The sequence below is a fragment of the Salarias fasciatus genome, chromosome 23, assembly GCF_902148845.1.
Source record: "Salarias fasciatus chromosome 23, fSalaFa1.1, whole genome shotgun sequence".
In the NCBI taxonomy this organism is placed as follows: Eukaryota; Metazoa; Chordata; class Actinopteri; order Blenniiformes; family Blenniidae; genus Salarias; species Salarias fasciatus.
Window position 1 is genome coordinate 35,997,758 of NC_043766.1, and position 12,000 is coordinate 36,009,757.

At 52.0% G+C, this 12,000-nt stretch overlaps 4 protein-coding genes across 4 annotated transcripts in view; all 4 read left to right on the forward strand.

The window, feature by feature from the left end:
* LOC115381941 (NLR family CARD domain-containing protein 3-like) overlaps positions 1–6,746 on the forward strand; it is a gene marked incomplete at its 5' end in the record, with an annotated part of 81,271 nt that extends 74,525 nt beyond the window's left edge. The window contains 3 exons of the mRNA XM_030083589.1: positions 6,263–6,365; positions 6,521–6,624; positions 6,735–6,746. Coding sequence (XP_029939449.1) covers positions 6,263–6,365; positions 6,521–6,624; positions 6,735–6,746 — 219 coding nt within the window. The remainder of the gene's footprint in view (positions 1–6,262; positions 6,366–6,520; positions 6,625–6,734) is intronic.
* The window catches only part of LOC115382176 (NACHT, LRR and PYD domains-containing protein 3-like), a 1,518,151-nt gene that overhangs the window by 148,306 nt on the left and 1,357,845 nt on the right, over positions 1–12,000 (forward strand). The window lies entirely within an intron of this gene.
* The window catches only part of LOC115382198 (NACHT, LRR and PYD domains-containing protein 3-like), a gene marked incomplete at its 3' end in the record, with an annotated part of 406,576 nt that overhangs the window by 101,237 nt on the left and 293,339 nt on the right, over positions 1–12,000 (forward strand). The window lies entirely within an intron of this gene.
* On the forward strand, positions 6,776–10,676 carry LOC115381942 (uncharacterized). Its single transcript, XM_030083590.1, has 9 exons — positions 6,776–6,985; positions 7,230–7,323; positions 7,440–7,507; positions 7,613–7,828; positions 7,923–8,057; positions 8,142–8,204; positions 8,314–8,382; positions 8,489–10,316; positions 10,630–10,676. Exons 2-9 carry the CDS (start codon positions 7,320–7,322, stop codon positions 10,674–10,676), a joined length of 2,430 nt encoding a protein of 809 aa, XP_029939450.1. The 5' UTR covers positions 6,776–6,985; positions 7,230–7,319.

The following is a 12,000-nucleotide window of genomic DNA, read 5'->3' on the forward strand; positions in this document are numbered from 1 at the left end:
GTTAGCATCTCCCATCCACAAACATGGAGTAGTTAGCATCTCCCATCCACTAACATGGAGTACTTAGCATCTCCCATCCAATAACATGGAGAAGTTAGCATATGTCATCCCCTAAGATGGAGGTTTTAGCTTCTCCCATCCACTAACATGGAGTAGTTAGCATCTCCCATCCACTAACATGGAGTAGTTAGCATGTCCCATCCACTAACATGGAGTAGTTAGCATCTCCCATCCACTAACATCAAGCTGTTAGCATCTCCCATCCACTAACATGGAGTAGTTAGCATATGTCATCCCCTAAGATGGAGGTTTTAGCATGTCCCATCCACTAACATGGAGTAGTTAGCATCTCCCATCCACTAACATCAAGCTGTTAGCATCTCCCATCCACTAGCATGGAGTAGTTAGCATCGTGCATCCACTAACATGGAGTCGTTAGCATCTCCCATCCACTAACATGGAGTAGTTAGCATCTCCCATCCACTAACATGGAGTAGTTAGCATCTCCCATCCACTAACATGGAGTAGCTAGCATCTCCCATCCATTAACATGGAGCTGGTGGCATCAGTCATCCACTAACATGGAGTTGTTAGCATGTTCCATCCACTAACATGGAGTTGTTAGCTTCTCCCATCTGCTTTTGAGAGTCACTGAATGAAGGCAATCAGTGTCAGAGTTTTATTGACAGCTGCTGTCAGCTGTGTTACTGCAATGCATGCCCATATATGGTAATGTGAGTTAGAGTGGAGAGAGGAGAAAATAAAAGTCTTTTTTGGGGAAACAACTGCTTCTTGTTCCTTTGCTGTTTGGCAAAACTGAACAAAAAATAGGAAAATGAACTGTCTTTCAGTTTGTGATGCTTTCAGAGCATTCAGACTTTTAGTTTGGACTGTAGAGGCCTCATTTTGTGAAAAGCGTGAGATTTTTCCCCATCCGGCTCCATTATAACTGAGAGCAAAAAAAAAACGCAGAGCGCACACCTTTTCATACCTGTGAAAACGTGCGTATATCATGTTATTTTCCCCACTTATGTTACATAAAAGGGCTTTTATTTTGAAGGAATTTTGGGCTTTTATTTTTGAAAAGTAGTATATGCTGTCATTACCACTGGTTAACTCAAAATTATCAATGTGTTTTGTTTTAAATGTCGTTTTTTTTTTTTTTGGCTTTCATTTTGAAGGGGTTTCAGGCTCTTATTTTGACACTCCAGCAACCTTTTAGACCTCGATGAGACAAACACGTGTGTTGGTTTGATCTTTCTACGACATTCCTGTGGGCTGTCGTGACCATTTTAGTTTTTCTAGGTGGCGCTAGTGAGCAGATCGGCCTAATTTTTCTATTTTATAAAGTGTTTCACCATTTCACCAATTTCACAAATCTCACGCTTTCACAAGTGTGACAGTTTCCCCCATCCGGTTCGATTATAACTGAGAGCAAGAAAGAAAAAGATGGAGTAGAGCAGAGCGCACACCTTTTCTCTCTCATGAAAACACACATATGTCATGAAATTTTCCCTGCATATGTTACATCATCTTGTTTGGTAGGACCTTCATCATCCATCCATCCATCCATCCGTCCATCCATCCTCCTGTCTATCCATTCATTCATCCATCCATCTGTCTATTTATCCATCCATCCCTCCATCTATCAGTCCATCAGTCCATTCATCCATTCATCCATCCATCTGTCTATTCCTCCATCCATCCATCAGTCCATCCATCCATGAAGAGGAGGAAGAGGAGGAGGAAGAGGAGTCTTCTTCAGCCACTGACTGCTCAGTTTGATTGACAGCTGCTGTCAGCTGAACGATGACACAATCTCCACCCATGTGTGGTCATGAAGCTCTGAAGACCCCACAGTGACACAGCAGAAAAACACCATTCACAGCTTAAAGTCATTTATTCACCGTTTAAACTTGAATTAATATTGAAAAAAATGACTACATAACACGTACATTGGTGGGAGAAAAAAACTGGAGTTGCATTAAAATATTTGCCTATCATAGGAATTGAACTTCAACCTACAGGTTTACCAACCATGTTTCCATCCCAGTGAGCTATATTTGCAACAATGTGACTTCACCATGAAGGAGAGCGGGTCTCAGCTGCAGGAGCTTCTGGAACGATGTCACAGAGCCATCAGTGATGTGATTGGTTGGTTTGGTGCGCGGTCTCTGACATCTGATCTGCTCACATGGAGCCTTAAAAACCTCCGCGTCGCCATCTTGACTCCTTCTGGATCTGCTGGGTGAGTCGGCTGTTTCTTTCTCTCTGCTGGAGGCATAAATTCAGGCTTTATGTGGGTTTAATGGCTGATTTTGTGAACAAATGCTGCAGAAAGAGTCATTCTTTAGTGAAACGTTGCTGTTGCAGACTGAATTGGAGCTGAATAACCTGTTTGCTGGTTGTGGAGACGTTTAATGGCTGCAGATGGTTAAATTAAGCTTTTTCTTATAAAACCTCCAGTTTAAGAGACAAATGTTGGATTTTTCAGAGGGTTTTAGTCCACATAAGGCAGTGCAGTGCTGATTGAGCAGGTTTTTAGACATTCTGAGGGCTTTTTGTCGTGTTTGGTGTGTCTCTGGTTGGCTTCGGCCTGCTAGCACTTTTGCATCGCTGCAGCCTGCTTCTGGTTGAGTTGAAGCTGTATTCACAATGTCTGGTGGGGGAGAGAACTTTCTATCTGCTGCTTGGGGATGTGTACTACACCGAGGATATTGTGAGATGCTTTTTCAGTCCTTTTATCCTGCTATAACAAGCTTAAAAACCCCCGCTAGCTCGTGCTAACGTCCGTGTTGCTATTAGCATAGCTGCTGACTCACTGCTGCTGTGTGGATGCTGCTGGCTGGGTGAATGGTTAGAACGTTCCAGGACCTCACTGTTTGCTCCTTCTTCTGTGCTCAGAGTCAGATGTGGAGCTTCTGTCACTGCTGTCAAGCCTAGTCATTTTAAATTCATATTTTTTTATGAAATATTTCATTGTTTAGCTCCATAGCTCCTGCAGCATTAGGTTTGTGACTCCAGATCAGTTGTGGATCTTTACTGCAGTGTGTTGTTCATATAAGCCTCTTTGTGGTTCAGTTTTAACACTCCATTTAGTTCAATTATTATTTTTTATGAAAATAATGCAGTATTTTAGCTCCATAGCTCCACAGTATTGACTCCATTTCAGTTGTGGATCGTTACTCCCATGTGTAGTTCAGACAAACCTCTTTGTGGTTCAGTTTTAACACTCCATGGAGTTTTTACTTCATGTTTTTTATGAAGAATACAGTGTTTAGCTCAGTAGGGCCCATATTACTTGACTTGTTGATCTCAAATGACTTTCGAATCACATCAGGGCAGTGTATTGTTCAGATGCTTTCGGATGCTTTGTTTCAGCTTTGAGTATTTTGTGTAATGCACATTGCTTTTAAAAAATCCTGTGTGCTGACATGCTGATGGCTGCTGCCTCTCTCTGTTAGCCTCCTTAGCTCGCTGGCTGTTCATGTGTGTTTCAGTGGAGGACATGAGACGTTGTGTGTGGCTGGTAGATGCATGTTTCTCCTGCTGTGAGCTGTGGAGTGTGAGTGTGTCAGTCAGTTGTGTGTTGTGGTGTTGTGAAGTGTGTGACATGTTGTTCATTGCTGTGTTCACTGAGCACATGTTGAATCCAGATGCTGCTTGAATTGTCTTTTCACAATGAAATCATGATGATTTAAAGTGTTTGTAGCTGAAGACTTGGTTCCATTCAGGGTGTTTAGAGAGTTCAGTGCATTTAAAAATTCTCTCTATCAAACATGGAACTGTACAGACACGTAGAACTGCCACAGTGAAGAAAGAGATTTCTACACTGTGGCAGTTGTGTGTTTCTGTAGAGCGGCTCATTTTCCACATTTCATTTCATTTTTCGTTTATTTATTTTGTTCCTTCCATCACACAATAGTTTAATGAAGTATGTCCTCCTCATTTCCCAGCTCTCCACTGTGCGGTCTGGTGTGATCTGGTGCGGTCTGTCTGCTGGTTCCTGTCTGCTGGTTCCCCTCTGGTTCTCTGATACTTGAGTATCTGCTCCTTCACCCACTACACAAACATCTTTACACACATTCACTCACACACTCCAACACACACTCAGTAACACACACCCCTCCACACACACACCCCTACACACACACACACACACACACACACACACACACGCACGCACAGCAAGCTTCAAACTCAGACAAACACACCTCCTCTTCCTCCACACTCCGCCTCCCCCCAGACTCCTCCTCCTCCCCCAGACTCTTCCTCCTCCTCCACCGAATCCTCCTCCTCCCAGACTCCACCTCCTCCCCCAGACCCCTCCTCCTCACCCCCAGACCCCTCCTCCTCACCCCCAGACTCCTTCCCCTCCTCCTCACCCCCAGACTCCTCCCCCTCTTCCTCCAACAGACTCCTCCCCCTCTTCCTCCAACAGACTCCTCCCCCTCTTCCTCCAACAGACTCCTCCCGCTCTTCCTCGCCCTCCTACCCCCCAGGCTCCTCGCCCTCCTCACCCCCAGACTCCTTCCCCAGACTCCTCCAACAGACTCCTCCCCCTCTTCCTCCAACAGACTCCTCCTACCCCCCAGACTCCTCGCCCTCCTACCCCCAGACTCCTCCTCCACCCCAGACTCCTCCCCCACCCCCAGACACCTCCCCCTCCCCCAGACTCCTCCCCCTCTTCCCCCCAGACTCCTCCTCCCCTCTTCCCCCCAGACTCCTCCTCCCCCTCTTCCCCCCAGACTCCTCCTCCCCCTCTTCCCCCCAGACTCCTCCTCCCCCTATTCCCCCCAGACTCCTCCTCCCCTCTTCCCCCCAGACTCCTCCTCCCCTCTTCCCCCCCAAGACTCCTCCTCCCCCTCTTCCCCCCCAAGACTCCTCCTCCCCCTCTTCCTCCCAGACTCCTCCTCCCCCTCTTCCTCCCAGACTCCTCCTCCCCCTCTTCCTCCCAGACTCCTCCTCCCCCTCTTCCTCCCAGACTCCTCCTCCCCCTCTTCCTCCCAGACTCCTCCTCCCCCTCTTCCTCCCAGACTCCTCCTCCCCCTCTTCCTCCCAGACTCCCCCTCCCCCTCTTCCTCCCAGACTCCCCCTCCCCCTCTTCCTCCCAGACTCCCCCTCTTCCTCCCAGACTCCCCCTCTTCCTCCCAGACTCCCCCTCTTCCTCCCAGACTCCTCCCCCTCTTCCTCCCAGATTATTCCTCCTCCTCCCCAGACTCCTCCTCTTTCCCCCAGACTCCTCCTCCCCCCAGACTCCTCCTCCCCCCAGACTCCTTCCTCCCTCCCCTCAGACTCCTCCCCCTACACCCAGACTCCTCCACACACAGTCCTCCTTCACACACACTCATCTCAGATCTCTCCAGGGTTTTCCTGCTGCTAAGGTGAGCTGAACCAAACATCTTTACACACATTCACTCACACACTCCAACACACACTCAGTAACACACACCCCTCCACACACACACACACACACACAAACACACACACAGAGCAAGCTTCAAACTCAGACACACACCTCCTCTTCCTCCACACTCCGCCTCCCCTCAGACTCCACCTCCCTCAGACTCCACCTCCCTCAGACTCCTCCCCCCTCAGACTCCTCCCCCCTCAGACTCCTCCCCCCTCAGACTCCTCCCCCCTCCAGACTCTTCCTCCACCCTCCCCCACAGACTCTTCCTCCACTCTCCCCCAACAGACTCTTCCTCCACCCTCCCCCAACAGACTCTTCCTCCTCCTCCCCCAACAGACTCTTCCTCCTCCTCCCCCAACAGACTCTTCCTCCTCCTCCCCCAACAGACTCTTCCTCCTCCTCCCCAACAGACTCTTCCTCCACCCTCCCCCAACAGACTCTTCCTCCACCCTCCCCCAACAGACTCTTCCTCCACCCTCCCCCAACAGACTCTTCCTCCACCCTCCCCCAACAGACTCTTCCTCCACCCTCCCCCAACAGACTCTTCCTCCACCCTCCCCCAACAGACTCTTCCTCCACCCTCCCCCAACAGACTCCTCCTCCTCCTCCTCTTCCCCCAGACTCCCCCTCCTCACCTCCCCAGACTCCTCCTCCTTCATCAGACTCGTCCACACACACTCCTCCTTCACACACACACACCCCTCTGAGATCTCTCCAGGGTTTTCCTGCTGCTAAGGTGAGTTGAACCATCAGTGTCAGTGGACTCTCAGGTTTAGTATCACTGATCATCATTGACTCTGGTGTCTGTGTTGAACTGATCAGGTTTTTTTTTCTCTCCTTCTTCTCCAGATGCCCCGCGCCAGGGGACATCGACGTGCGCAGGCCCTGAGACGCAGGACGGCGCAGCCCCAGGACTGGAGTCCTGCACCTGCCGTCCCGGAGTTCGTGGCCCGTAAGTGTCGGACTGTTTGGAGATGTTTCGACCTTTGACCCTGCTGTTGTGTTATGTGGCAGTGTTACCAGACTGAGGAAGAGTTGAAGAGTGGTGTTGTTCAGCGTGATGTAATGACACACTCTGTCCCTTTCCTTTGTCCTCGACCTAAACAGGGCGTGGCACGGGCTTTCGGCACCGCGTGCGGAGATGGCCAACTTCCAACCTGACCGGGAAGCCCTGCAAGTTGGTCACTCCTGCCTGGGATGGACAGAAGAAGGTATGAGTTGTTGTTGTTGATCCAGACAGCAGCAGCCACAAGGGCTCCCGGCTGGTGTCTCTGACTTAAAGCAATGTCTCTGTGGACGCAGATGGTGTTCGTCGTTGGAGCCTCGCACCTAAGGGCCATCGTGGACGGGTATGTAGCCGTGCCCGAGGGAGATCTGCGTTTCTCTTTTCTTTCTGTTCCAGGTGCAGTGGGCTCCCAGCTGAGGACGGAGCTCCTGCATGCTGACCTGCCCTGGACCCCGGACGCCGTGTGCGTGTGCGCCCCCAGCAACGACCTTGTGTCCCGGACTGTGGACAAGGCGGCCCTCGACTTCTGTGCTCTCCTGACGACGGCCTGCAGCTCCTGCCCCAAGGTGGGTTGATTTTCCACTTGTTGTTGTTAGTAGTGATGGAGAGATGAGCTGTTGCTGTTGTGAAGCCACGAGGAAGCAGTCTTGGTTTGAAGACGGAGGCTGATGAAGGATCTTTCAGCCTCCGTCTTCACACCAAGAACGCCCTCTAGTGGCCTGAGGCAGCAGACGGTGGCCGTCACTGGTTGCGTTGGTGCAGTTGTCTCTGCTGCTTCATGTGACTTCATGGCTCAATGTGTCTTTGTAGGTGTTCGTGCTGGACTTCCCTCCACGCCTGAACATCGAGCCGGGCCTTCAGGAGCTGCTACGTCAGGAATACCACCGTGTCGCAGCACGCATGGGTACGTTGAGGTTTGGCTGGTGTGTCCAGTTGTGATGGACGCCACATTGTAGTCATCACAAACGGCTTCTCTGAATGTCCATGTGATAACTGAAGGTGTGTGTCCTCACTCTGCAGGTGTCCCGTACGTGCCTGTGGCAGAGCACTTCCCCCTGCATCGGTTGCAGCTGTGGTGCCCCGACTCGGTAAGTACGGCATGTTTTGTAGTGACGAGATGCAGGGAGCAGTAGGTGGTCTTTCTTGTTGGTACACCGGTGGACTGAAACGTGTCCTGTGCTGCACTTCTACAGGTTCACCTCAGCGACTCCGATGGCATGACGGTTCTGGTTCAGCTGCTGTGGGACGCCGCTTCCCAGCAGCTGGCGCCTCCTCCGCCCCGGCCACCGGCGCCTCCCCGGGCGCCACCGCGTGCCGGGGCCGCTCCCAGGCTGGTGGTGACTGGACACGCCCCCGTGCCCCGTCACTGCGACCCCTGGGAGTGGAGCGTGGTTGGACAGGGAGGCAAGGTAAGGTGTTTCTCTGTGTGATTGGAAGTTTGAGCCACGTTTCCTCAAGTCCCAAAGCAATTCTAATCACGTGTGTCTGGTGTTGTTTTCAAAGGCTGCACTCCCGGTGCGACCCTCTGCCATCCCATCCAACCCGGTGTGGTTCAGCGGGGCCATGTTGGACGCCATGGAGAAGGTGTCCCCTTCTTCTGGCTCTGACGGCGGCCCCGCTGTCCCGCCAGCTGGCCGGGTAACTTTCACACTTATTCCATGTTGACACTGGTTAACCAAGCAGGAAGACAGCTGTTGGAAAAGACTGTTTTTCTGTCTTCAGACCTCCCGTGTGGTGCGTCGGCCAGCAGGTGTTGCCAGGAGGCGCAGAGGAGCAAAGCGGCAGGTTGGTAGAACGTTTTCTTTGATGTAGAATTCGATGTGACTTTGAAATTTCAGGGATGAAATGAGTTGGTGCTCAACTTGACTGTCAGCTGTTGTCCTTTGCTTCACAGGTGCTGGCAACACCGTCACCTGCCCCTGAGCCCATCCCTGCCTCCCGCCCCAGCCCACCAGTCCCCCCGGTTGGTTCTTGGTTTTATACTCTGCGTGTCTGAATTGTAGATGACCTGCATCATTTCTCTTTAGTTTGAACACGCTGTAAAACCTGCTGCTTCCTTTCTGTGTCAGGCGGAGGCAGCAACCCAGGAGGTGGTGGAGGAGGTGTTGCCCCCGACCGCAGGCCCGGTTCCAGCGGCGGTCGGGGAGGAGGGTCCTGCTGCGTGCCCTGCCCTGCCGGCGGAGCGACGCCTCTTCCCCGCAGCTAAGTGTCCCGTTCCCGAGCGTTCCCGGTCAGGCCAGTCAGGTGTTGGTGTGAGCGCAGCGAGGCCAGCAGCAGTGGTTGACGTCGGGACGGGGATCAGGCTCCAGAAGGTTGTGCAGGGATCCTTCCACCAGGGCAGCCAGAGGTTTAGCAACGCAGGGAAGCAGTGCATGTCTGTAGCTGCATTCAGCTTAGCCAGACACACGTTGAACAGTGTGTTCTTGTGGGGGAGGCAGGACCTTGACGATGTCTTGGTTTGTGGTGATGCACTGTACACCACGGCGATGAGCCGCGATGGCTTCCAGCCGAGCTCAGAGTTCCTGTGCGTGACTGAACTGCCAAAGCAGATCCAGGTGGATGAGCAGGTGCTGGAGTTTACTCCTGGCTCCACTGTGATGGGTGACCTGCATGTGTCTGAAGGTCAGCTCATCGATGCCGGTGTGTTCTACACACTGAGGAACGGCCTGCACACCATCTTCAGTCAGTACAGCATGTGTATGCTGACGTTAGGCAGCAACACGACCGCCGTCATCAGTGAGAATGGACGGTTTGCTGTGGTGGACAGCCATTCACGTAGTCGTGTTGGCTTGTTGCACCACAGCGGCAGCAGCGTGCTTCTGCAGTTTGCGTGTCTGGACGACCTGCACCACTACATCCGACGGTTGGCCGACAGCCTGATTTCAGGCCAGCAGCTCTTTGAGCTGTGTGGCATTACTGTGGGTGGGGGTGCAGGTCCAGCGCCGTCTGGTGTTCCTCTGGAGAGTCACGTCTCTGAGACGAGTTCTGCTCCAGCACCAGAGTCCCCTGAGGACACTGAGAGCAGAACACCGGCTGAGGCTCATACAGGCTCTTGTGTGTCTGAGAGTGGTGTTGGTGTTGCTGCCAGTCCGGCGCTGTCTCGTATTTCTGCAGAGAGTCGTGTGTGTGAGAAGAGTGTTGTCGTGCCGGTGGAGAGATCACAGATTGTCGGAGCCAAGTCTGCTGTGTTTCCGAGGTCAGAGCCCGTTAAGTCAAGTGTTTTGAGTGTAGCTGGTCCAGCAGCAGTGGTTGATGTGAGGACAGGGATCAGGCTGCTGAAGGTTGTCCAGGGATCCTTCCATCAGGGCAGCTCCAGGTTTAGCAATGGGGGGGTGCAGTGCATGGCGATAGCTGCTTTCAGCTTAGCCAGACACACGTTGAACAGTGTGTTCTCGTGGGGGAGGCAGGAGCTTGATGACGTGTTGGTCTTGGGTGATGCTTTCTTCACCTGGGTGATGGGCCGCCCTGGCTTCAGGCCTTGGTCGTCTTTTCTGTCCGTGACTGAACTGCCAACGCAGATCCAGGTGGATGAGCAGGTGCTGGAGTTCACTCATGGCACCACTGTGATGGGTGACCTTCATGTGTCTGAAGGTCACCTCATCGATGCCGGTGTCTTCTACACGCTGAGGAACGGCCTGCTCACCATCTTCAGTCAGTACAGCATGTGTCTCCTGACCATGTGTGCCAACACGACCGCCATCATCAGTGAGAATGGACGGTTTGCTGTGGTGGACAGCCATCCACGTAGTCGTGTTGGCTTGTTGCACCACAGCGGCAGCAGCGTGCTTCTGCAGTTTGCGTGTCTGGACGACCTGCACCACTACATCCGTCGGTTGGCCGACAGCCTCAGTTCAGGCCAGCAGCTGTTTGAGCTGTGTGGCATTACTGTGGGTGGGGGTGCAGGTCCAGCGCCGTCTGGTGTTCCTCTGGAGAGTCACGTCGCTGAGACGAGTTCTGCTCCAGCACCAGAGTCCCCTGGGGACACTGAGAGCAGAACACCGGCTGAGGCTCCTGCAGGCTCTTGTGTGTCTGAGAGTGGTGTTGGTGTTGCTGTCAGTCCGGCGCTGTCTGGTGTTTCTGTGGAGACTCACGTCACTGAGATGAGTTCTGCTCCACCACCAGAGTCCCCTGAGGTCACTGAGTGCAGGACTGTGGTTCAGGCTCCTGTAGACACTGGTGTCTCTGAGAGTGGTGTTGGTGTTGTTGCCAGTCCAGCACTGTCTGGAGTTTCTCTTCAGACTCTTGCCAGTGAGGTGAGCAGTGGTTCAACTGCAGAAGCAGTCATTACTGAGGGCAGGAAGCGTAAGATTTCTTCTGACACTCGTTTGTCAAAGAGATCAAAGTGCTCCAGTGCTGCTGAGCTTGATGCTGATGTGGAGTTTGTTGCTGCTGTGAGGAACGAGGAGCTGGTCTTCCGTCCTCTTGATGCTGATGTTTGTAGGGCTTTGTGTAGCAGGTTGTGTGTTGACTGTGAGCGGGTCAGTGCTTCTGCGTCCAGCCAGGTTGGTTTGCTGGGTGTTCCTTGCAGGAAGGAGAGGGTAGTGGCCGATGGGAACTGCTTCTTCAGAGCCATCTCTCAGGCTGTGAGTGGCTCTCAGAAGCACCATCGTAAGATCAGACTGGCTGTCTGTAAACAGCTGGAGAAAGAGGCAGCTCAGTACCAGAGCTTGTTGAGGACTGAGTTCTCCTCTGTCTCCCAGTACATTCAGCAGTCTAGGATGAGGTTCGTGGGGAGTTGGGCCACAGAAGTGGAAATCCAGGTTACGGCTGACTGGTTAGGTGTTGGTGTGTGTACTTTCACCAATGGACGCTGGTTGAAGTACAGTTGTAGCAGGAAGCAGTTGTCGGCTCAATGTATTCATTTGGAGAATATTGGTGGGACTCATTTTGAGAATGTTGTCTGTGTTTGTGAGCTTGGACTACAGAGCTGTTATGGTTATTGTAAGGTGAGTGAGGTGACGGGCTACAGCACCAGGTTGAGGATGACGGAGGCTCCAGTTGTGGATGCCGGTAGATCGGTCGTTGAATGTGAGGTGGATGACGTAATTTTTGTTAGTGGTGAGGCTGTGGATTGGGACAGACCTGCAACATAGGGAGAAGGTTAAGCAGAGTCATGTGATTAAATATAGGACAGACCTGCAACATAGGGAGAAGGTTAAGCAGAGTAAGGTGACTCAATATAGGACAGACCTGCAACATAGGGAGAAGGTTAAGCAGAGTAAGGTGACTAAATATAGGACAGACCTGCAACATAGGGAGAAGGTTAAGCAGAGTAAGGTGACTAAATATAGGACAGACCTGCAACATAGGGAGAAGGTTAAGCAGAGTAAGGTGACTAAATATAGGACAGACCTGCAACATAGGGAGAAGGTTAAACAGAGTAAGGTGACTAAATATAGGACAGACCTGCAACATAGGGAGAAGGTTAAGCAGAGTAAGGTGACTAAATATAGGACAGACCTGCAACATAGGGAGAAGGTTAAGCAGAGTAAGGTGACTCAATATTGGACAGACCTGCAACATAGGGAGAAGGTTAAGCAGAGTCATGTGATTAAATATAGGACAGACCTGCAACATAGGA